General features: G+C 42.9%; 1 protein-coding gene across 1 annotated transcript in view; it reads right to left on the bottom strand.

Moving 5' to 3' along the window:
- Positions 1-3785: 3785 nt before the first annotated feature.
- Positions 3786-26277, bottom strand: part of LOC140261622 (sucrase-isomaltase, intestinal-like) — a 44085-nt gene continuing 21593 nt past the window's right edge. The window contains exons 10-20 of the mRNA XM_072355244.1: positions 24345-24462; positions 21252-21420; positions 20603-20719; positions 17883-18031; positions 14894-14978; positions 12544-12600; positions 11179-11309; positions 10317-10405; positions 9699-9748; positions 6655-6813; positions 3786-3937 (exon numbers count right to left, since the gene is read on the bottom strand). Coding sequence (XP_072211345.1) covers positions 3878-3937; positions 6655-6813; positions 9699-9748; positions 10317-10405; positions 11179-11309; positions 12544-12600; positions 14894-14978; positions 17883-18031; positions 20603-20719; positions 21252-21420; positions 24345-24462 — 1184 coding nt within the window. The 3' untranslated portion in view covers positions 3786-3877. The remainder of the gene's footprint in view (positions 3938-6654; positions 6814-9698; positions 9749-10316; positions 10406-11178; positions 11310-12543; positions 12601-14893; positions 14979-17882; positions 18032-20602; positions 20720-21251; positions 21421-24344; positions 24463-26277) is intronic.

The following is a 26277-nucleotide window of genomic DNA, read 5'->3' as shown; positions in this document are numbered from 1 at the left end:
TCAGGTGATGAAAGAAATGATCAATACCGATTCAAAGAGTGGAGAACTGTCTCAGATAAACACAGAGCAGGAAACCGTGGCAAGACTGAGCAGAAGCCAGTGATGATGTAGGGATGAAGACAGGCTCTGGAGAAGGCAGCTAGCAATTGGCAGGATATTTCTCATGACAGTTGTTGGTTATTTGTAGATCACAGGTATCCCATGAAAGAAACGTCTCACTTGATGGATGTTGTCATCTAATCTCTCCTGAAGATGAAAAGCTCAGCCAGGAACCAAGGGGACACCAAAGAGTAGAAGTATGGGGAGTGAAATCCTGAACAACCTTTCTGCTGCAGCCAGGTGTGAGTTTGATAGCACCCCAGAACACCCCGCTCTGCAGCGCTCTGAAGGCCCCGCTCTGCCGCCAAGCACAGTGATGGGAAGGAGAATGTTGAATTTCACAGCATTTTCCCATTTCAGAAGGAGCTCCTTCATCCTTACCCCTGGATTTGCAGCAGTTTGTACAAGGTCAGTGGCACGTACAGTTTGAGCACGTTCCCACCATCACCCTTCCATACGTGTGCTCCCAGCAAAAAACAAAGCCCTGATGGTCTCCTTTCCTCAGAGACGTGCTCACCTCGCCTTCCTTTCACAATCCTCCAAGCAACAGAACCTTCAAAATGAATTAAGCACTCAAAATACATCACACATCTGAACTCACCAAACAGCTGATTATACCAGGGGCATTTTAAGATCTTCGTAACTGTGCACAGGCCTCTGACTTGTCGCAGAAATCCTAAAAGGCTTTTCCAAAACCTACAAAAATGACCCTCTCGTTACTCATAACTGCAAAGCCAGGAGTGGTTGCTGCCATCAGTTGATCTGACACAGACCCTGGATTATCAAGCAAGCGTATTTCTTTCAGAAAAGCATTTGTTTCTCATTTAAAAATCTCTGCTATGAGAAAATTCGTCACCACTCACGACGAGCTGTTCCAACAGTTAAAATGTCAGCTCCAGAATTTGTCTGGTTTCATTAACAGACACTGGAGCTCACCTTTGCTAGCTTAAACAGCTTCTGACATCAGATTTTGGGTCCTTGGTGCTCTCATTGGAAGACGCATTTTCCAGTCCTTTCAAAAGTTTTTTGTTTTTCCTCTGCATCAACTTGTTTTTTTCAGTGTGTGAATTTCTGTCACAGCAAGGTAGGGCCAGTCCTACACGGAAACAAACATCTCTGCCTCCACTGATCTGTATGCCTGAGATTGCTCTTCCTATTTCTTGATTAAAATTTGCGTTGAAAACTCATTCCCCCGTGGACATCCAACAGGATCCTGAGTGTTCTCTGATGTGTCTTTTCTCTACCACTGCCCCTAATGGCATGATCTTAGTGGTCATTGTGATTTTTTTTCTGTTCTCTTTATGGTTCTGTAAGGAAGAAGCCTGGAATTAACTGGGTTCTGACACAGAAATCAAGATTTTCTCTTTACAGAACTCCTTCAAGTTCGGAAGGACTCAGCTGTTGGTTCTTACAGCAAACAAAGGCAGGCTGGAGAAAGAAGCTGACTGCTGTCACTTTAAGTCCCAGTCAGAGAAGTTCTCTGTCCATTGAAGATTTATACCTGTAATAAATGTAACCCTTCCATACCAGCACTTGGGAAAGTTCATTTTTAATCTAATCTAATCAATAAGGATGATGAAGTATTTGGTTGCAGATTCTTGGATCCAGCTCATGTCACTCGTAACACCTACTCTGCTTTTTTCTAGTCAAAGTCTTTATCCTTTTCTCAAAAACAGGAAGAAATTGTTGGGATGGGAAAGAACATGAAATGCAACCAGAACTACCAGAAAAAAATGTGGAAGATCTACAATTACACCTTCAGCTCAGCGCTCTGAGAGCATAAATAGGCAGCTCAAGACATGCACGCACGCACAAACACTGCTTTTCTCTGAAGGTCCTAAATCAAATGCCAGCCATTTGCTGTCTTGCCTACTTTTATGAAATAAACATGTGTAATCAGCGCCCAGGGTGGGTGGTTTATAGACTGGTGATTTCCTGATGTGTTCACTGATGCTACAAGGAGTGAGAGAGCAAGAAAGGAATGAAGTCCAGGTTGTAATACAAGCCTGAATAGCACATTGGTGCTGCTAGGAGTGTTTTTTTCTGTGCTTATTTCATTAAAAAGTATATGAAATTGCAAGGTTAGTCACTGGTTTCACAGAAAGCTAGCAAGCATCAGCTGCCGTCATGTAGTTAGACTGCAAGGGCTCTCAATGGAGTTGACCTCTCAGCCACATCAGTGCTCAAGTTCCTGCACAGGTCTCCTCTCCCAGCATTTGTCACCTTTGACCCACACTGTCAGACAGATTAGAGGCAAACTCTCCTCACTGAACAAACACACGTGCACCAAAACTACCCAAAATCACAGGCAGGGTTCTTCTGTGATGTTCAGCATCAGCTCTCCCTCTGCATGTCCTGAGCTGACACCCTCAGCCCGGTGCCTTTTTTTCACTTGTAGAGTGAAATACAGGGGCAGAGATGGGTGCTTCTTTGGTGCAGTCTTGGCAAAGATCATGCTCAAGGGGTGGGTCTGCCTTGTTTTCCCCGTCTGTCCCACATTGTCAAGCTAACTGTGCCAAGCAGCACTGAGCTTTCTGGTGTGGAGCTGTGTCACGGTACAGACACATCCTCTGGGACTTCTGAGTTACACAGCAGGTGCTACTTGAATTATGCTTTATGGTCTTGTGCCAGAAGGATGGTTGTCACATCCATCACAGAGAGTTTCCCGTTGGAAAAGAAGCAGTGGTGAATCCATAGACATTACACTGTGGCTGCAACTTTTTAGTGCAGAATTTTGAAAGCCAAATCTGGGTTTTCTGTACTTTCTGCAGTGTGAGATGGGAGAAGGAAGAGTCTCAAACATCTTGAGAAGCTTGGGGTGAAGTCTACCCTTCCTACAGTTCTCTGACAAAAGTTTAACTGCCGGGAAGGGTTGCACCAGCAGCCTACACTGGATCCCAGCCCATTCACAAGTTCTTTACTAGGTTAAAAGTCAGCTGTAAAAGCTCTTATCGTTGCAAATTGAAACTCGAGTTTACTTGAGTAAATGTCAACAACGGTAAAAATAACGCTTTAACTTAGAACTAAAAGTGTTGAACAGTGGTGTTTGTGAAGCTCAGACCCAGCCACAGTGTGGATCCGCTGTCAGATGTCATTGGAGGTGTACCTTGAAGGGGTAGCAACCATATGTGCAGTAAGATACCCCTGCACTGGAAAAAGTCTCTAGAGAGGACAAGATTCTCAGAAGAAATCCCTCAGGTTTTCAACCAATTCTATCTGTAATGGCTGGATCCCAAGACGTACCCAAGCAACATTTATGACAATACAGGAGCATGGAAAGCGTGATGAAAGCGAGTGGTCTCTGCAGTTGTTGATTTTGTAGTCTGGGATTATTGCCTGATGTAAATCAGCCAGTAAATGGCAGATTCTATTTTATATCATAAATGGAATTAACAGCAGCCCTTCAGAGACTGCAAGCTGGAGGTCCTCATGATCTTGGGGGACTGTTCCCAAACAAGCCAGAAACAGCTGAGACACAAGGCAGACCCGTGTGCCCCAACCCAAGGAGAGATGTGTTTCACAGAGTCATCTTTGGCCTCCCCAAGGGCAGGGCTATGTGAGTTCAGCTGGCTGTCCAGCTGTTTGGGTTTTTGTTGGTTTGTGGCAATGCTCACTAATTACTATTAAAAACTGTATTTGATAAATACTGAAATACAAGTGAGACACAGGAAAATAGACAAGAGGTGCATCAGTTGCATTTTAATGGCCAAATGTTTCTTTACATTAAAATCGAAGGTCAACATCTGAGGGCCAAAGATGTCAGCGTTTTCTAAACATTTTAATGAATTGCCAGGTTCAGTTCCTGAGTAAGTGGGGCAGAAATCCCCAAAATGAGTTTCTGTGGAAGAAAAAAAGACAAAGAAAATAGTGAACAATCTTTGGTTAACTTAACAAAGACCATCAAAAAGAAAAAAAGAAGAGATGCTGAGCTTAGGCCTTCGTGATTCCCTCAACAGCATCTGATAGGCAAAACTCTGACCTGATGGCAGCATCCAATCCAGCATCCCTTACAGAAATTCAGCAACAGCTTAATATTAATTAGTAACATGAATTAGCTATTAAATTATGTATATGATACCTGTCTCTGTTCTGTGTTAAATTTTATGCTACCCATGTAATTTCCATTTTCACTTCTTCACCAGTTTTCATCATTCCATTTCACAACTAATAATGCCTTAAAATGCATGATGTCCATTTGAACCTCTTAGCTATTTCTTTGCCCGCCCACAAGTTCACATTAACTTGGCCCTAAGAGCCCATGCTTCAAAGTGTGCCATAATTTCCTCTTCCCTCAGGAACGGACCTCCACCACTACTTGGCCAGCAGGAAATCCCCTTCCTGAATTATTTGTCTTGTACTCAAACTCAGAGCCAGATTCAGACAAAAATACTGCAGCTCCATCCAAACCTTAACCAAAAAATCACCAGGAAGACAGAAAGGCCGCCCCAGCCTGGGCTTCTGCTCCTCAGCAGGTGAAGCATGGAAGAAAAAGGACAGTGTTCCTATACAAGGGCCTTTTCGTTTTTGGCAGGAGCCTGATTCACAGAGCTGCTCCTCCAGCATCACTGCTGTGGTGACAGCAGAGTTCCTGTGGCTTTCAGGGCACAGTACTACCAGGGGGGAAAAAGATAAACAGTCCTAATAATAGGAGGATTCCATGATATTACAAATGTCAGGGTAGCACTGCGTGAACCAGAGAGAAAGAAACAGCTTATTACTAAGCAAACTGCTTCTATTTATATACAAAAAAACTATGGCTCAATTATGCACTTAAACACTGCTTTTAGGCAAATTTGCTTTCTGTGCTGCAAAAGCAATACAGCAGAAGCACTACTTCCTACTATCCCCCTTCAAACATACAGTCTTTGTGCTTGTTAGACTATTATGCAGCATGTAATCTCATTAAGCCTGTAAGAAAGTGGCAAATTTGCCATTTAGAATTCATTGGGTTTTGTGTTGTTTTTTTTTAATTTCAGGAGTTGTAAGTTTTCATATCTAAGTGCAGGCTGCTAATGCTCTTTGGGTTTCTTTGGTTGGGTTTTTGTTTTGAGAGAGAATCTCATATGAGAGGCTTATAGGCAGCAGCATTACAGTGGCTATACAGGAATGACGGGAGAGGTTTGACTACATCTCTTATAATTCTGAGAACTAATCTGAGTTACTGTTTAATTTGAACGTATTGAACTTTGTTCAGGTCGGACTTCTCCTGCTCCAGCAGCCTGGTGGCTTTTTTCAGCGGTATTTAAAGTAATCACACAAAGTCACAAAGATCACCTTTTGTGCTTTAATCAAATTTTAAATGATACTTCTGTGAGAAGCTTTATGCTCTTCCTTAATCATCTTTTTTATGTTCTGCTGTTACTGTGCAGTTATCATCTGCATCTCTGAGATTGGTGCTTTCGAGCATGTCTCAATGGAGTGTTTTCTTTACCCTGCCACATTTATGTTGCTTTCAGCTTGCTTAGAGGCAGTTTGGCTGTTAAACAGTTTCTTCCCTGGAGGTAAGACTGATTACACTTATTTTATGGCATTGTCTCTGAAAGTGAGTTTTTTTTTTTTATCATTATCCATGGCAGAAATTTATTCAGCAATTTTCCTCCTTTACAGATTTCTTCAATAAAATAAATGCCAGAACCAAGTTCACGTAATGAGGATCACTCTTTGATTACAAATAAACTTGAATTGTTAGGTCTAATAGAGTAAAAGATGTGATATCCACAGCTTGTTGCCTCAGCTCTTCATCTTACAGGGATGAGACAGTGATACGCAGCGCTAATGCTGGGAGCTCCCTAAGCTCAGAGCTGAGCACCACATGCATTTCAACTTGAGAGCTGGTGATACATGGGAGACAAGTGACCAGAGACAGGAATTGCTCTTTTTCTCTATTTTTCCATGGTAAAGGGAAATGGAACTGTGTGTTAATGCTGTCCTGCCCATCCCCTCTGCAGCATTTTGTTGCTGACACTAAAGAAGCAGCACAGTACAAGCAAGCCATGCACACTGACCTGGGATGCTGAGGCTGGACAATTAATTTCTCACTTTCAGACACTGAAACTGCAGCTGTTGTCTCACTGCTGTAACAACTTCCTTAGGAACTCAAACACATGGCAGAGGTTTCCCTTTCTTTCCTCTGGTGGCAGGGAGGTGCTCATTAGAGCCAGCCACTCTGCATCCATTTTTGGATGCCAAGTATTTGTACAAAAGTATCTCTGCCAGCTCTTTTCAGTAACTGGTTAATAACTGATGAGTTTTTTCATTTTATCAGAGTGATAATAAAGCCCGTAAAAAAGGTGACATCTCTCCTAGTTGGTGGAAGTGTATCTTCTTATCATTATTTTTTAGCTCAAAGACATGAGAAAGAGCATGGATGTAATAACAAAGATTCAAGTTTCCCATAACAGCTATTTCTGTGGTGGTTTTTTTCCCCTAAAATTCAGACTTGTACTTAATCTCTGCTTATACTTGAGAATGTAAAAGTTGTTGATGAGAAAATGCTACGCATTGACTATTCCCACTCCCCTAAGATTGTTCACAATTCCTCAGCACAGCTCTTACCCCATTCAGCTCAAAGGAGAAGGAATCACTACGGACAGCCCTTCCGTTCACAGCAACAGCATGAGGTCTCCGTTTCAGGCCAAGAATGGTGATTTTGTGGTACTTCAGAGAGTCAGCCCCTCGGTAACCATTTTTGAGTATTTCTGTCGTCAGGCGTCCCTTCAGAAAAAAACACAGAACATTTCAGGACCATCCCATCTCTTTGGAGGTGACCTACTGTGTGCCACTGCTGTTGCAGTATCACTTTTGCCAGTCAATGTATAGAATGTCTCCCAGTATAGAGAAAGATATCTGAGAACATGAAGGAAAAATTTCACATAGAAGGGTTTTGTGTGTCATTGTAAACTAACAAAGAAAGAAACAAAATAGCATCTCCAGCATTCATTTGGAATCTTCTTCTGCCTGTTTTCCTACTTGTAATCAATGCAAATTTGGTTCTTGTACCCAATTACAGGGTACTGTAGCATATGCAAAGCCAAAATCCAGACACAGAGATTCAATTTGTGACCTTGAGATATATTTGATCAACATCTGCAACTGCTTTAAGTGATTACCATCTTCCACAAACATCACTTGCTAGATTATTTTGCCTCTATTCTATGTTCTACATCTCCTCAGTTCCTGATAGGGATTTTTGATATACATATTCCAGACGTAAGGACACTGAAAGAATATGGCATGTTCACAGAGCTCTGTTTGTTCTGCTTCTAATTCACTTATATCATGTGTTTAGGGATGAACCAAGAGGATGTACCAAGTTATTAAGCAAATTCATTTGGATCACCAGTGACAGTAATTTCCCATACAAGCAATGAAGAGGAATCATTGCATTTGTTACGTGATCAAAGTTGTTAAGGAAATAAAGATGAACTACACTGCTCAGGAAATGAAGAATCGCTATGCCATCATGACTTTTTAAAAGCACGCCAAGGAGAAATCCATGATGGAATCTTTTGCATAAAATAGCTTGTGCAATTTCAACAATGCATGGTTGAAAGAGTGAGCAGGTCCAAGTCTACCCTCCTTCAAGGCCTTGGAGAGACAGAGAGGTGGTATTCCAGGATATCTAGTGACTTTATCCTCCCTAAGCACCGAGCATGATTAAAGCAATTGCCCTGGCTTCAATTTGGAGCAAGGAACCTTATGGACATCACTCAAAGCCCTGTAAATGTAGAACACAAGCAAGTCCTGGAGCTGAGGCCAGAAGCCAGGACTTTCTCCTGCACTTCTAAGCACCAATTGTGACTTCTTTTCTTGCCATCTTGCTCTAGTGCAATAAAATCTACTTATCTATTCATTCTTTTCCCTTAAAATTGGATCTGTTTTTCAAAAGAACTCATGCATTTTTCTGGGTCAGTAGTTTTAACACACGAGGCAGCTTGACTCAGGTCACTTGGCCATCATGTGTATCAAAAGGAAGGAGTCAAGTGAGTTAAAGCACCTACTCCAGAGAGGTTGTATGCAAGAGCAGGAGACTGGAGCCATTCTCTAGGGCTTAAGTGCCTGCACCAATCCCAAATTCTCCTCTGCACTTCTCGATTGTTTCAATGGAAATATAAAAGAGAGGCTCTAACCCTGCAGCTGTTACCCACAAAACGCTGAACAGATCCAGAGTGAATGTTGTCAAGTCAGACCTTATCAGTTCATCTCCGAGGGACCAAAACCTTGTGGTTTTCTAAAAGGAGAGGTCATTAAACTATTCATCCATAATTTACTAAGAATATAGAATCGTGCAACATGCAGCGAGATGCTCACACGTTCCTCCTATCTCTGCAATTTGTATTTCAGATGGACGTTTTTCTTTATAAACACATAATAAAAAATTGACGTTCGAGATGATTGGAATGCAGATAGGGACTTCAGTCCTGGATTTACAACAGAAGTCAAATATGAGCAATGAGAAATGGAAAAGCCAGTGAATCAACAATCTAATTTGCACAGACCAGAATTTAATATAAAACTGGATATTGTTGGTTTTTTTCTCTGTAGCCTCCCTGCAATAAATTACTACACACAGACTACAGAAAGCTGAAGTGATTTTTCTTCCTTTTTGCAGTTGAAAAATCCACCCCCCCTTTTCTTTTTTAAGGGGAAGAAGTGCTTTTTCGAGGTAAGTCAAGAAGAAAATAGGTATTAAAAATTAAATTTAAATTCCAAACAAGCAGCATTACTTCCCCAAAAATACCTCACGTACATACCAGACTTCATAACAAAACCCACTGGCTTACTCCTACTTGTTCTCTCTCCCAGAGAAGACACGTTCTAAGAGCAATATCATCATAAGTATTTACATGATTTTACTCCTCTGAAGGTTTCCTGTAGACTACTTAGGTGAAAACTGTGCCACAGCGTATGCAAACACTGGAGTTGCAGATGAGATATAATTTGTATAGATTGCTGAAGTAGGTTAAGATTTTCTTCAGTAACTCCCACAACTTGCTGTCATGCACTTAATGAGCTTCCAGAAAGTTCATTTGATAGTGCTTTCCTGCATTGAAGCCCAGGCTGATGGGTTTTCCTATTCAGCTTTCTCAGGATGTGCCTGAGAAGCGAACAGCACACAGAAGGCAGTGCTGCCCTGACCCTGGGCTTCACAAAGTATCTGCCAGCACTGCAGGCTGCTGGTGGTTTGCTGAATTACTCCATGGGGTAACCCATGCAACAGAAAATAACAAGCTTGGTGTGATTGAAGCTAAAAAATTGATGCCCTCTCCTACCCATAAAATAAAAAGTGCTGGCAGCAGGAAGGCAAGGAAAAGGTCCCCCATATCCAGAAGGTGCAACTCAGAAAAGTATCTGAACTGAAAGAGTAGAGTTTCAAATTCATATCACACCGGGGATGTTAATGGTGTGTCACTAGGACAGTCAATGAGGCAAACGCAAAACTGCAGCCTCGCGGTTGCAGCTGTCAGCAAAGGAGAACATGAGGTAGGTTACCAGTTTAAAAGGCTGAGCTATAAGGAAAATGCTATTCAGAGGAAAGTTAAATATTGGTGCCTTACAGCAGCTACAAGTACATAGGTACCGTGTGCACTGATACTTACTGCTCTGAATGTATACTTAGCCAAGAAGTAGTTTTCATTTTCAATAGTATCTGTTAAAACATAGAACAAGATGAATTGATATCAAGAAAGAGAGAAAAATCCATGAGCATTTCACGTGAATTGTAGTGAGTGGCTAATGTCTCACAAAGAAGTCTTGTGGGTTGTTTAATCTCCTCTAGTATTCTTGTCAGGTTTGCTGCCCTTTTGAGCACAGCAGCCATTTCCAGTGTTGAAACATCATACGGGTTGGAAGGAAACTCCGGGGATCATTGAGCCCAACCCCCTGCTAAAGCAGGTTCCTTACAGGAGGCTGCACAAGTGTCCAGGTGGGTTTAGTATCTCCAGAGAAGGGGACCACAGCCTCTCCAGGAAGCTTGTTCCAGTGCTACATTTCCTTAAAGTAAGGAAGTTTTTCAAGCTCAGGTGGAACTTCCTGGGTCCTCCCTTTATGCGATGTACTCTATTTCAGCCTTCCGGAGCATTCTGCTGCCACCCTGTACGTTCAGCCCCAGTACAGCTCCCCGGCTGTGTGCAGCAGTGGTCAGTGCTTTTGAAAAGCTGGGAAGGCAGCCAAGAGGAGCCCTGTGTGCAGGCCCTGTTTATGGGAGATCAACTCACCAATGGAATCGCCGTCATCCCAGAAGAGGGACCCAGAAGCTTCTCCATGCTCATCCAGGGCGATAATGAGCCCAAATGGGTTCAGACGGCTGTTGGCAAACACATAGAAGAGACTTCAGTACAAGCTTCTGGCCACTGTCATTTACACGTTATTTAACAAAAACTTATTGGCACAATTATCTCTCATTTCTAGGTTACAAAAAGGGCCGCACAGACAAATAACCTAAAACGGCTCTTGAAATCATGATGAAAACTTATCTTGCCTTGTTCAATTGAAGTGCAAAAATTCCTACATTTCAAGTGATGAGATGGCCAGGTTCCCCTTCTCTCATGGCCTCACTTCAGACAAATGGGCAGCCTGGGAGGTGACTGGTCACAGAGGCTACCTCCCTGTGGGCTGGCCTGGGTCCTACATGGAGCTGCTCCCTCCTCTCCTGCTCCCTTGGCCTCTCAGCATGAATCAGCCCTGAGGCCAGCACAGTAGTATTGGTGTGGGGAAACAATCGTCCTCAAGACAGATTTGAGCATCTCCATCTTGCCTGTGGCATTTGATAAATTCATCCGAGGGCAAGAGGTTAACATTTTCCCCTCGCGTGTTTCCTGTGGATGGCTGACAGCTGGTCAGTATAGCAGCAAGAGATGCAAAGCTTCTCCTAGCAAAGCTGTAGAGTTTCAGCTGTGCAACCAATGATGTGAATCACTTGCAGGGTGACTTTAATCCAACAGAGCAAGGAGTGGGATAAAAATATCATGTTTATCAGCTGGGAGGTCATCTGGAAGTTGCACATAGCCTCTCTTTTGGCTGGATGTGGGTCTGACCCACGGTGTTGTTTCCAAGAACAGACAAGGATCATGACTGTACCTCTTGGTAGTTGTTGAGGCTGGAGCCTGTTCTGGCAGAATATGGCCCCCACGGATGAACAGAGGGATCTTGTTCAGTGGGGCATGGACAGTAGCATAGGTCTTGTGCCAGGTACTTGGTATCTTCTTACCCTACCACAAAAATTGACACAGTTAAAAAATGCAAAACTGGGCAATAATGTCATCATATTTTGCTGGAAAAAAAGACCAAGGGATATATTTTCATCTCAAATACACCAGTGTGTCTCAAAGAGAGACAAAAGGAGATTTCAGGAGTGTTAATCCAGTTCCTTTTTTTGAGCATGAAAGAGAATTTAGCCCCTGCAGTGATGCATATGCATGAAGACACAACCATCATGAATGAAAGACAGCAAATCGTCTTTAAGCATGGTATCATTACTCTGCATGCTGTGGAAAGGAAAAAGAAAAAGAAAAAAAGAAAAACTCATCAAGGCACAAAGCAAAAAGCAAAAGAAACCTTTGCTTCTTCTTTTTATGCATACAGAATCTGTCACATTTCAGTGTAAGGTGAGTGATTCATAATCACTGGGGAATGTAAACTGTAGGCTTTTCTTTTAAGGACAAGCCTTTCCTATTACATTCAAAGATGGAAATTCATATAGATGTAGGCAACTGGAATTAATTATCTCCATCATTTCTGTTTTAATCCCTCCAAACCAGGTGTCAGTAGAGTAGGTCACAAGGGGGCTTGGCTCCTGCCCTCTCAATGGTAGTTACAGCCTCTGGTTATATCCAGCCTTACTTCTTGACAAGAATGGTGGGTAGAGCAAACAAATACCAAGTACTGGGAACTGCACTTTGATAACACATGGGGCAGGCCCCACAGGCAGGGGAGGCTAGAAGGGCTGGCTTCTTCCATGGAGCAGCTCAGTCTGCACCTCTTGAAGCATCTTCTGGAGGGAGCCCCATGTTGCTCTGTGAATATGCCTTCTGTCAAGAATGATGCATGTGCAAAACCCCGTGCACAAAACTGTTGGCAGCACTTTCTCAGGTTTCTGTCTGTTTCTACACAGGGGAGGATTTGGGTACAATAATTTAAGCATAAATTGAGGGTGAACAGAAAGAAAAGAAACCTTGACAGTGTCATGAATTTCTAGGCTGTTCTTGAAAAGTCAGCCCTCTGAGTCTTTAGAGCTTTGCAATCCAAAAATAGAAAACAAAACGTTACTGAAAGCTGTGCAATTTGCTCTCCCAGCTACCTTGGTGCCGACTTCGTGCTCTAGTTTTCCTAAACACAGGTGCTGAGGTAAAATTACCGCTGAGCATTGCTAAAAGTTATCGGGCTGGAATTGTGACATCTAAGGTTCCGTACAAATGCAGGAAACTGAATTTTAGGAATACTTACTGTGTAGTAGTCAAACCAGGTTGCCTCGGGGAAATACACATCCACTGATCTCGCTCCCTGTAATGGTTATAAAATGATTGAAGTCTGTCTCTTTTTACATTTCTGATATTACATTAGCTTTATTATATTTGAGCAGGGGTAGATGTACACTCAGTCCTCTAATAACATAAAATCTTGGCTATGAAGGCTGAATTATTATCGCAGCAATGGACTGGTGCTGGCCAATCTATAATGCTAAATTGATGATCTTATCCTGTCCGGGGGGTTTTACTGCAGTTCTGTGGGATGAGTCAATGTTAGAGGGTTATTTCAGCCTGGAACACAGCTCCGTAGCCTGCAGAAATAAGATCTGAGCAATGCCAGTGGGCCCTGTGGCAGGCTCTGCAGGGCAGGGCTGGGTGGCAGCAAGGCCCACTGCCTGCAGGAGTAGGCAGACAGGAAGGTCCACAAGGAGGGCGCACAGATGCTCGCCTTATTTGCAACCATTTAAAGTTGTAGATAAATTATACTAGAGAACAAACTGCTATTTGCACAATTGCCGCGCTTTATTTGGCAGCGTGAAGGGTATTAAGATATAAAATGATGCCGAAGGCACTTTAAATTAATAGCTCTAGGAAAAGTCAGAATCAAAGCAAATTTCTGTGTGCACAAGCTGCTCATTCTCACAAACAGACTGGCTTTGTTTCTTGAAGCAGATGTCTGCTTTACAGAGTTATGGTCATTCCCCGGGAGGAGATGAAGCGTCAAGGAAAAGAGCTGTGAGATGGTCACTGCTCGCCATAATAGGGATTGTTTTTCATATTAACCAACAGAAGGACAAAGAAATGTCTAATTTGTCAATACACGCACATCTCATATTAGAACATGGCAGTTGCTAAACTGGAAGTGTGTCCTGTCCTGTGGCCTGCTTCCCTGCTTCCCTGCTTCCCTTTTCATTGCGATGGCTGTGTCCCTCGGTCTCCAGGGGCAGAGGGAAAGTCACCCCTGGTACTTTCTGACAGAAGATGTACCCATCTTCTCCAGATGAGTGCATGCCCTGTTGCAGCCAATGGCAACCAGTGACACCATGGTGAAGGGTCTGCAGGCCGCCTCTGCCCTGTGCCCTGCTTGTGGGCACAAGCCCTGACTGCCACCACATACCCAGTGAGGTGTCACTCTCAAAACACTGCTTCCTCATAAGGCCACCAGCAGCAGGCCTTCTTTGGTGCTGCAGTCCTCCAAAAACACGAAGAACTCCTAATCTAGATTCTCTATCATTTTACGTATCCTTATAATGGTCCTTTTCATTCATTAACTTGCAGAAAGCAACCTCTGGCTCATCACCCTCTCTTCACGGGAAGGTTTCTCCCACATTTTTTCATCACCTTGCTGGTCTGAGACCCTGTGAAATCTCCGTGTTTGTCACAAGGCATTAGAAACCTGGGGGAGCCTGGAGGTGAAGGACTGATGAATGAAGTGCCACAGAGGAGCTGGAACGGTTATACGTGAAGGAACTAGAGTTGCATTTTAAATTCACAGAGCTGCAAGGGTTATATTAAAAAAAAATGTGCCAAGCAGTGTCTTGCTTATGTGTTTGATCATCAGCATCAGGTAGGAAGTGTCTCATATCCTGACAGCATGCTGATCACAAACTGAGCCAGGATACATCACATGGAGGTGTTTGCCCTGCTCAGCTACACACTGCTGGCACTCCTGTCAGGCTGCACCCCGCTAGAAGCCAGCAGCAGGCAAGGAGAGGAGCTCACCCTTACTCCAGCTGAGCAGTGAGAGCAAACCCATCTGCAGCTCTGTTCTTGAGTCCAGGGCAGCAGCTGCTCCCCAACCCCAAAACGCGGCCAGCAAAGCCATACATGCTGGGTTTTTGAAATCTGCCATATCAGCAGCTGACATTGTCATCATTTTGTAATGACTGTGTCTGCATGTGGTGATGGGTAACACCTAGACTGGCACTTGGAATGCAGCAGTTCCCAAAAACAGTGGGCAAGAAGTGAAAACAAAACCAGTTTGTTGTAGTATCTCTGTGTTTCTCCCTCACCCAGCAGTTATTGCTGGGTGTGCCCTCAGAAGGAGCTGCCAGCACTGATGTAGGAATGTGAGGGACAGTGCCCAACCTGTTTACACCTACTTAGTGCTCAGTGGCAGGGAAATGCTGTGCCCTCACCTGTGCCCTCCCACTTCCAGCATCAGGCAGCCCTACATTACTTAGGCTTGGCTTGAAATGCCTTTTGCAAGCTGACAGAGCAAGGAAGAAATGGGTAGACATGAGGAAACATTCCCTGAATGTCACGGAATGCCCTAAGCAGATTTCTTTTATCCTTGTGTGATGGCATTTTTAAATTATGGTACTTGCCTCTTGAAGAACAGGAGCAACCATAAACGCAGGTCCCCAAAGGAAAGCAGTATCTATCCCGTGAGTCTGCTGATCAGAGGTAAATCTGGTGTCAAAAGAGAGATACACAATGTTAAATCTCATTTTTATCAAACTTGCAACATGTTTCAGTATTACTGTGTGCCACGAGAAATCTGCTGCCTTAATTCGGTGTCCTCTTCTGGGCCTGGGAGGATGCAATGCATGGCTGCATCTGGCACACTGTGTAGGGGAAGGCTGGATTTGGGCTCGTGGAAGCCACAGACTGGAACCAGAAAGAGAGAACAAAGAAGAGGCAGAACACTTTGCTCTAGGATCTAACGCATGTGGAAAAAACCAGCTTGGATTCTGCCAGGACAAGAACCCAGGGGCACACCCTGGCACACAGAGGTGCCACCTGAACACTGGGAAGCATTTGTGTGCTGTGCAGGTGGCACAGCTGCCCAGAGAACGTGGACCTCCTCCTGGGAGGTGCTCAGAAGTCGCCTGGACTAGAGATATCTGAAATGCAATGTTTGTTGTTCTGTCCTCTCATCAACTTCTCCCAGTATTTTTAATTTCACTGTAATAAAATCAGAATATTGTTTCAATTCATTTTGTTGTGGGAGGTTTCGGGGGAAAATCTGATTGAGAAATACTGACAGCAGGGAAGCCGATCATCTTACTTGAGCTTGGGAAGAAGCATCTCACCATCTCACTGAGCGCTGCTTCCTTTTGCAGTTACAGCAACCACAAATTCAGCAAACAAATGAATTCTCCCATTTTGAAAACATAAGCCATTAAGCGCAGCGTGTTCGTGATCTATGAAAGACACTGCATTCCATCTCCATGCTTCCCACGGTTAGATAGCAGCCTCTCTGCTGTTTTACTTCCCCCCTGGTAGGCTATTAAGTAGAGCTCTCCCCTCCAGGAGCGCAATAATGGATTATTACCCCCAGGTCTTTTTGGACAGCCAAGCTGCCAGCATCTCTGGCTCACCAAATGAAAACCTCTGCATGAGACACTTAAAACATACAAAGGCATCTACTGGGATTCTGTTCCTGTTTGTTGTTTGAAGTGAACACCTAAACGTTTGAAATGAAATGAAAAATCTGAAATGACCGCATGAAATAAGTATTGCTTGGAGATTCTCTGCCTGGCTAGAGCTGTTTTTGTGGTGAGGGCTGTGAACTCATTACAGCTTTACCCGAAGAGCTAATACAGTTTTCTTAGCTGTCCTCTATGTTACAAGAAACAGGAAGATGTGATGTAAAATTCCATCATCTGGACCTCAACAATTCTGTTTCTCTAAAGCCCACATATCTCCACGTGTTGGCATCTCAGTCACTTTCTTTGCTTGATCAGACACTCTAAACCAAGGAGCCTTCATTAGAAATAGTAAGAAATTCTTACTAAGTAACAATAACAATCACAACTAAGTAATTATGGTAGGAAATATTTTAAGCAATTTCATATTCCAGCTATGGCAACATCAGCAAGTGATACGGCCACTAGGATGGAACCTGGGTAGGAAAAGTCTGCACTGATCTCACGATCTCTGCACTCCCTTCCTGCCTTTTAGAGGTTTTACTTCCAGTAAAAATCTCAGTCTGGTACCACAGCTAATGGTAGCTAATGGTCAGTTAATGGTGGGAGTGCATCTTCTGGCTTAGCCTCACTCAACAGGAGTTTCAGCTGGTGCCTCTGAGGCTGTTCTACAATGGAAATAAAAGCACATTTATAAATTCAGTAATTCAGATCAGCCCAAGTAGAGTACAGATAAAATAGATGGGGAATGGACAGATGGGCAGCCTTCACATCACTGAAGTCATGCACTATTAGCAGAGATTAGTTAATACAATTCCCAAAGTAACTTGGTCATTCCCAATATTCACATAAATCTGATTAACTAAATATATAATGAGTCCTTGAAAGAACATAAAACCTCTCATAAGACAGGAGTCCCTATCAAACTGCTCTCAGATGTTATGCTCTTAAATAAGGTAGCAGACCGAAAAGAGGAAGGATTCTGACTTTAAAACCAATCAGTTTGCCATTACTTTGAGTAGGCAAAATAGATTTTGTGCATTATCATTCTGTATTAGCATGATCTGCACTTTAGAGTAATCTCAGTTTAATTTGCAAAACTGCCTTACCCTTTAACCAAAATGTTTTTAACCCAAAGGGAAAAGGAACACTAAATAGATCAGGACGTAACTTGCACTGATACGACTGAACTGTGGCAGAGCTCTGGGCAGCAGCCTTTCACATGCATTACTTGCACTCCTTTTGTTTACTATTTTGCAAAACACATTCTGAAATAGAAAATTTACCAAAGTAAGCTAGAAAACCAATTAAAGGTGCCAAGAGAGAAACCAGACCTCACTTTCTTCCAAGAAGAAGAAAAAAGAGCTGTTCCACAAACTGAGGTTGCATTTTCCGAGTTTTTTTTTCAGCACACATTTATTAATCTTCTCTGTGCACCTGCTTCTACGCTTTAATGTCTCTATCTGTTTTCCCTGTGCCATTTGTGGACACAGATGCAGGTATCACACATAGCATCCAGATGCAAGTGAGAAACTGGAAAATGATTGGAAAATGGAGCCTTCTCTTCATGAGGCTTTCCTGATGTTCTGTGCCAGAACACAGATGTCACAGATCTGATTCAAGTACAGAAAATATAGGTATGTGACTCCTAACTTTAAAAGAGAGGACTGCATGTTTGCCTAGAACTAGAACTTTCTTACTATTTCGCTAAGCTCTTTTTCAGTAGAAACGTATATAGGCAATATTTTAATTCATACCCATCACATCTATTAAAAGTTATTTCTGTTGCATATATTCAGATTAGATTTCCTTTCTAAATTGTTCTTTTTAAGAGAGAGTGTGCAATGATCTCATCATTATTATCAGGCAGGCGTCAAGTTGTTATTTCACAGAAGCTCAACTACTGAGAGTAAAATGGGATAAGAAAGAGAGACTCCAAACTTACTCATGCATCAGCGATCGCACCACCGTGTTGCCATGGACGTGAGACTCGAAGAACAAGGTGTAGAGGTATGGCAGCAGGGAGTATCTGATCCGGAGCGTAGATCGAGCTATCTTGGCAAACTCTGCTCCAAAGACTGCTGGGTCTTGAGCCTGTGAAGGAAAAGCTTTGATTTGCAGTGAGCGTTATAACAGTGGATGCAAATTCAACAGAGGAAGCTGAGTGCATCCAAAGGGAAGCTGATGCTGGTATAATCCTATGAAAGTGAATGTTTATATAAGCAAAAGTGTCAATTTGCAAATTGGAAGGTACGTTAAGAACTACAACTGCCATTTGGTGCAGAGAAAGAGAAATAGAGGAAAAAGAGAAGGCAGACAGCCTGCAAAAAAAGGCAAAAACATCATAATTTTATAAATATTTCTCTACAAGGGTGAAAAGTTGGAGTAAACTCATGGCCTTGCAAAAGCTAATAGGAATGACCAAAGTTTCTTCGTGCAATGGGGAGAAATCCTCTCTGAACACACAAACCTCAGCTTCGGGTCTCCTCCTGTGCCCATCACTTTGGGTCCCCCATGCACGGAGATGCTCTCCAGAGCAGAAGGGGTGTGCATGCTGGATCCCACCATCAGGCAGACATTTTGGATCCATTTCAAAGCCAAGCTGTCTGTCCCCTGCAACTTGACATGGAACACACAGCCCATGGCAGTGCTGGGGCTTTATCTCCTCCAACCCCTTCGTCTTAAGTTCACCAGCTCTAAATTGGGCTCAGCAATAAGGCATCAAGCTCCCTTCTGCCTGCACAAAATTCTCCCATGAGATTCAGTTTTCTCATCCAAATCACAGAGTGTATAAGATATTCCAAGGATAATGGAACAAAAGAGGATCAGAAGTACTGGTGCTTTTTATACTATCCAGTGCCTTTCAGTCAAGAAAAGTATTATCCATTTGAAATCCCCAGTGGTATAGGCAAAGTGGATGTTTACAGTTTGATTTTAACATTCAACTTAATGCTAATTAAACTCAATATTCAGATTACATTTTCCATTACTATATTTGCATTGGAATTATCTTTCCTGCTGCCTCCGAGCTCTGGAACACCCGTCTGCTTTTTCAAAACTTCCACTGTATTTTTGCTGTAGCAAATCTGACACTGTACAAATATTGCCAAAGTTCAGGAAAAAAACAACAGACTTCTGAGGTGGTGCTGAGTCACCAAAACGCCGCGTTCATTTCTGTCAGAGAACACGATGTTTTAAATGGCTTTAAGTGGTCCAATAAAACCCAATGTATCCTCTGATACTCCTGTCATTAGGTCAGAGCTGAGTCGCAGCTCTCCTCACTTTCCCTATTAAATTGCCTATTAAATCCTGTGAATGTTAATAACGCTCACTCGCCTGGGTCACATCCCAGTTTGCACACCCGAAGGGACAAGTGAACCTGCACAGATAAGGGGCCTCTAATTTTAGTAAACAGCGGTAAATAGAAAATAGTTATCTGTAACAGCACCTAAAGCCCTACAGCCAACCATCCTCCCAGAGAGAAATACCAGCACATCTCAGGAATTGTTGCAGATGACAAGTGCATGGGAACTGCCAGGTCATGGCCTGAACCTGTGGTTGAGCACCAGGCAAGAGGCATGGCTAACCCAGGGAGCTAAACGCTCCTTACTCTCATTTAGGAGATAGCAGCATCTCTGGATAGAGATTACACTCTTCTTGAGTTGTCACAACTCATCAGGAAGGGCGAGCTCCTCTTCCTTTGCCATCTTCCCTGACTCCATAGTGCTTATACCCCAGCAGAAAGCACTGCTACTGCCTTCCTTTGCTTCACAACAGAGTAAATTCTAGTTCTCTTAGGGACATCACTGTAAGTTATTGTTCCTGCTTTGCTCCGTTTCTGGGTGGACATCATACTTTTGTGCAGAAAAGGTCTTTCTGGGAGGTATAAATGTTACAACATTTTGATGACAGGACTGTAAAGAAAGCTGAGGGTTAACTAGTAGCCTTAACCCCAATATTGCACAGATGAGTTTACAGAAGGAAAAAATAATAATAAAAAGGCAGTTATGGAATGAGCACAATCTTTCCATCAAAGCTGCATGTAACACAGCTTGCTTACAAAGTTCATAGTTAGAAACAAGATGATACTTCTGTCTGAGATAAGACTTGAAAGGACTTCATGATAAGTTGAAGCCACAGCTCAGGTCTGAGGCTGCATCATTTCATGCCACTCATGAACTTTTTTTTTGACAGCACTGCCACCTGACCTTGGAGCTTCTAACTGCTTGTCTGAAACTTGTTTTTAAATAGCAAGGTTTGGTATAATGACCTCTCTCCCCTCCTTTTCAATAACTACTACTAAGCTTGTACAAGCACTGAAACAAAAACTGACATTAGCAAGTGAGGAAAATATGTGTGCACACTCAGAAGCTCTGAAGTAAAAGCTGGGCTTTAGAAGGTAAAAGATGAAGAGGATGAATCTTACCTCTACAGGGCTTTCAGATGTTAGATACTACACATTTTCTCAGAATTCCTAATTAATCTTTGAATTATGGATAGGAAAAACTTACTTCACTGTGTAGTTCCTCTTTGCATTGCAGCACTCCTTATAACCCAGTTAAGCTTACCCATGAATGACAGGTTAATTTCTGAGAAAGTAATACAGATCATCTTTGTCAGTATAGCAATCATGGACTACAGCTCCGCATAACTTTATTTACTTACAGCATTTCCCTCTGCGTTGTGGTTTCTGGAAAATGGGTAGAAGGAGCCGAGCTGCGTCCAGCGCAAACAGAGCTCATAGGTTGTGTTGGAGTTAAACCCACAGATGTCGGCACCAACCTGAAGAGAAAACACCATTGTGTAAGTGTTTGTAATTGTGGCCCAAACTGAGAACCCACAGAAGATTCTTAATAAAAATAACATGTTGGAAAGAGATACTGATTTCTGATGACTTCCTGAGAATGCTCTGGGATGTGATGACACAAATTTTGCTGGGACTGAGATTTCACTGGCTCCTTGAGCCATCACATCACCGTGGAAGATCTGAAATATTTCAGTAATTATACAAATCCTCCAGCCCAGCTTGCACAGTCAGAACCCTACAGAGGTACCTCAGCGATAAAACACTTCATGTAATGAGGTCTGTTTGGGGTGGCGCACGGTGATTTAATCTGAAGCTGGCAGTGCTATTTTTGTTTCTCTTCAAGCAGCCAAGATTGATGACATTTAGCTTTCCCTAATCCACAGTTCCTTACGCCGTGCAGGCTGTTACTGCTGGCCATCTCAAGCAGCTTATTTTAGAAAACATTTGAGTTAATTTAAAGTGATATTGGGGACAAGCCAGCAATTGCCTGAAGGACTTCAGACTCACAAAGGGGATGCCAAAGAGGTTGAACTCCAGCATGCCGATGATGGAGTAGTGCATGTCCTTCCACTTCGAGTTGTTGTCACCCAGCCAGTGAGCAGCGTGCTTCCCGCTGCCGACAAAGGTAGACCGACTCAGGACAAACGCTCGCTTTCCAGTTGCCTGCTGGACAACGCTGTGACAAAATGCAACAAAGCAGTTAAAAATGAGAGTGGTAACCAAAAGGTCAGATGATCAGCCTGAGCTTTCCAGCACAGTTTCATCTGAGATGGTGTTATTCTTGAAACGTTCACTACTCTAACGTGAGTCAATGTGGAAGTGTGGCTCCAAAGCTGTAAATGAAAAGTTTTACTCAGTGGCCAAACAATTAAAATCTATCTGATCCACGAAACGCTTTGTGTCAGATATGCCTAGGCTTCCCAAAAGCTATTTTGCACTTCAATTATTCTCAATATTGTCTCAAAGTGAAAATTTAAATCAAAATTATTTCTATATTAACTCATTTTATTTAGTGTCCAACCATTTCTTAAGAAGTAAAATATACACTTTTTTTTTTTTTTTTTTTCTTTCCCTATATAAGATTTATCTTGAGATTTGTATTGGCAAATAAAGTCCTAATATCCTGGACTTAAAAGTTAGAGGGAAAAAGAAAGAAATATCACCAAACCAACATTTAAAATCAATATGGAAAGCAAACACATAATCTTTCAAAATGTCATCCCTTTCTTGTACTTTTTCTCCTGACTTCCTTCATCATTTGATTTATGAGGTTTCATTACAGAATTGCTGCCAGAATGAATTTTTCCTCGCCTTTTAGAAGTGATTTTGCTGCACCATCAGACGATGAATGAAGTGCAATATGCCTTATTAACAAACCTATTAAAAAGTTGATCAAGATAGGATAATCTCTGTGTGGAATTAGATATTGCAATATTATAGATATTGCAATATTATAGATATTGCAATATTATAGATTACCAGAACCCAGGTTCAACTCTGCTTTATTAGGATTTGGGAAACCAAACTCCTCAGATCATCTGAGAAATCCCAGCCTGAAATATTAACCATGCTGCTCACCATCGCTTCCTTCTCGCTTTGCTTAATGAGATCTATGCAAGAGCTTTCACCCATGTTTGTGATGGCCAACATTTGTCTTTGCTTCTGTAGTGGCATGGGGGCTTTAAAATGCATCAATATTTGCTTCCATAGGAAAAAAGAACACAAATAATATACAAAACCACACCAAACTCAACATCTTCCATATATGCTTACAAAGATGATACTTATGAGCTGTGTACAGCAAGAGACCCGATTCTTGACCAAGTGGGACCTGCTTGGTTTGTGCTGTAGGGCCACCACGGAGCCCAGTGACTGCAGGAAACTCCATGTTGTGTATAAACTGCATTTTTGAGCACTGCGGGGGCAGGAATCTCTCTCTCCTAAACCTTTTAAGGGTGTCCTGCATACAAGTCCTCTGCTCTGTCTGTACAGTACAAATTTGTCTCTGTCTGCAAAAGTAGGTGCTAATGAGGGTAATACTGGATCAATGCAACTATGACCCAGATCTGCGCAAACAATTTACAGCACGTAATTGATTGGATAATTTTCAGTCTATCATGAATCATTGCTGAAGTGATTCTAATGTTCTCAAATATATTTGTGGACTGAAATTACTTACAGGATATTATGTGTGAATAGCTCTTGGCCCTAAGCTATTCACAGGCAGATTGTAGTTAGTTTGTTGTATCCAAATTCAAGCCATTTGACTGCATACATGGGTGAGATGACACATTTCCTATTCTCTGGCTTCATTAGCATAATTCTTGGAATTGTTTTGTATGCAATTGTGAATGTGTCATTTATCTCAGCCAATATCCTACAGCTGATACTGGTTTGCTAAATATTCCTATTAGTAATTTAATTTACTATATTATTGGTGAAGAGCGTGTGCAGAAATGGTATACAACCAGCCGTGAAAAGAAACTCAAATGAATATGTAATATTTTTCATCAGATTTCCATAGCTCTGCAGCAAATCCTGTCTCTGCTGGTGCTTTCCATGGCTTTCTCCGTTCCTGAAGGTAGTTTGGCTGAATAAAATAAGCAGCACGGGAACAAGAAATATTCACCACCTTGGAGGAGGCTGAAAGACAACCCCGGTAGAGGTTCCTGTGATGGGAGGACCTCTGTGGAGGTTGGGATGCCTGGGCTGCTTGGCCAGCAAGGGTAAAGGCTGAGAGCTTTCTGCTCTGCTCAGTGAAGCTGGGCTGCACAGGAGCAGCTGATTGCTTCTGGCTTTTTCCCAGAGCTTTCCTTCCCCCAGGCTTGGCACAGAGCTGCAAGTGCATCAACACCTTAAATAGGTTCACTTAGCCACCTCCCCTGGATGCCTCCACAATACAATTGGTGCAAATGTGTGCTAAGTGCTAAAATAAACCAGCCCAAGGACCCCTGCTTTGGCACTTACGCTCTGTCATTAAACATATCCATGTCTTAGCTCTCTGCTGGAAATAAGTGTGATTTGTCCATTTGATTCAATCAGTCAGTTTCCGTGTCACTCCAGCCCGGCAGCAGTGGAGTCTGACTGTGCAAGCCCATTTTGTGTGCTTCCCCGTAGCAAAGGGTCAGCTTTACAGTAGCCTACAACAACTCTGCTGCAGTGCAGCTCAGCCATGTACCCACAGAGCCCCAGGCAAAATGATGCCTGCCAAGATCAGAGGCAGCTCCACAGCTGAGTACAGACCCTTCACCAGCAGCCACAGAAGTTCCTCCACTTGGGCTACGGTAGTGAAGGGATGGAGGAATCTCCCTGATGCTGTTCTGTGACAGGAACAGCTCTAACACTGGATGGGAACATCTTGATTTCCTTGCAGGAAAGAAGCAATTGAAGAGCTGATTATAGCTGAGAAAAATAGTAGTGGAAAAGATTCTGCTTCCTCTGCCACCTCTTTTCTTGAAACACTTAACAACAAACAGCAATGTGAAACGTGTGGCTGCTTCTTATTAGTTACCATTACAGACTTCCCAGGTAATGGCAGCTGCTTTTAAAATGTCTCACCATCAGCTGAAACCCACTCGCCGAAATACTTAGAGAACTCACTGGAAAGTTGGAGCAGTCTGCGACCAGCCAAAGAGAGAGTGCGTGTTGTAGTGCTCCCCCAGGTACGTCCTGGAGTCGGGGCACAGAGTCCTTTGAGCCAGGGAGCGACCAGTAATGCCTGAGAAGGACACAAAACATTGCATGTCACAGTGCAGATCTCTTTGTATTTCTACGCTTTTAGGAGCGGAAATGTCAAGGGACTTGGAAAGAGGAAAAGCTGAAGAACTGCGGGATCTTCAATTGGAGCTTAGCATGCAGCTGTAGGCAAAAGTGACCTGACAGTATGGAGTAACCCCTACTAACGAGGTTCAAATTCTATGTCCAGTAATTCAGAACATCTGTACAGGCATCATGAACTCAGTAATAGCCAGAGAGAAAACTCCTGCATTGCTAAGGTAAGAATACGTATATATATTCTTCACGTGGTTACAGATTTTCCGTAATAGCAAGGAAAAAAAAAGTAACTAAAAAACCAAAATCATCACAGAAATTCAGATGCCAACAGAACTTGAGTGTTCACATGAAATCATGACATCCAGGCTTGGATTAGTGCTCAGCTGCACATGTAGGTAGGCAGCATGACCCTGCCCTGCTGTGGCAAAACTCATGGCTCTTTTTTCCCTTAAGACTTAGAAGGCAGTAGGGCTGATGGCACAGCACCAGGCAGCACGTGAGCAATGAGCAGGAACTGCCAGGGGAGGGAATAGCATGAAATGCAGCAGTCCCTGGGAGGCCATCTGCTATGGTTTGATACTCTGCGCAGAAGAGAGCAAGGACATCATAATGAATGTATTCACACATGGATGGGTTATTCAGTCACTCTCCATCAGCAGATCACAGGCAGTGGAGGCAGCAGCAGCTTTTTGCCTTCAGTAATAGTCAGGGGCAGCCCTGACCTCGCTGGCACAGCTCCGATCCAGCTGAGCCAAAGGGAAGAAATATGAATGGCCTGCACAGATTCTGCCAGATCTTTGATCCCACATTAAGGAGATGCTGGCAAGACCCATCTGATGTGGAAAATGTGATTCTCATCCTCTGCAGGTAGCCTCCCTGAAAATGCCGAATGCAATTCAGCAGGAATTGGGCAGGTCAGGCATTTGGGTCATACAGCAGCTTTATTTTTAGAGTTGCAAGTGTTACAAAATCCTCTACCACCCAAATAAATAAAAAAGAGGTTGTCAAACAGACCTCCTTTGCATGCTTAAATGAGTGCAAGCATTATTGTAAATACTTACCAATGAGCAGGAAAATTCAATGCCAAATCACACGTTGTATGTTTGCAGTTCTTTACTACAAAGTGCATTTCTCTGCACCTGAAACCCCATTATCCTGTCTGCTCTGCTGGGCCACCAATGCTGGAATCCTTGTGTTTGGATCTTTAGACAAAAAGGCTCCAGCGTGGCCGATCTGCATCAGAAATACTTTAATTTGTAGGCAACTTCCAAGAATCCTTTACTGGAACAGCATTAAAGAATACACTGAGGTTCCAGCAAAAGTTACACTTAATGTCCTAGTGACACTCAGTTATGAACCCTGTAAAATGAAGACGGGCTGTGAAAGCAAATGCTGATGCATAAGTCATATCTTTGCGTTTCATTCCTATTCTGAATACTTTTCATTCAGTATTACAGACTGCACATTAAGCTCCACTGTGAAGCGTTTTAAAGAAAATTGATTTGAAGGACTTTTGTTTTTAGAAGGTCAAACCATGTGTCCAGGTGATTGTGGTTATGATATAGAAAAGGAAACTGAAGGCTGCATTGCCAAACACCTGAGGAACTGAGAGTGGGACTGCTGCAAGATCAGGTGCCCACCACAACAGTGAGCTCCAAAAGCCCTGCTTAGGGAGCTTCTAACTTCTTGGGCTGAGCTGCCCAGGTCCCACAACCATACACCTGCACCAGACAGAGGCACAGACAACTGAGGGCACACA

Source organism: Excalfactoria chinensis, chromosome 1, assembly GCF_039878825.1.
Source record: "Excalfactoria chinensis isolate bCotChi1 chromosome 1, bCotChi1.hap2, whole genome shotgun sequence".
In the NCBI taxonomy this organism is placed as follows: domain Eukaryota; kingdom Metazoa; phylum Chordata; class Aves; order Galliformes; family Phasianidae; genus Excalfactoria; species Excalfactoria chinensis.
This window is presented reverse-complemented; position numbering and strand designations above follow the sequence as displayed.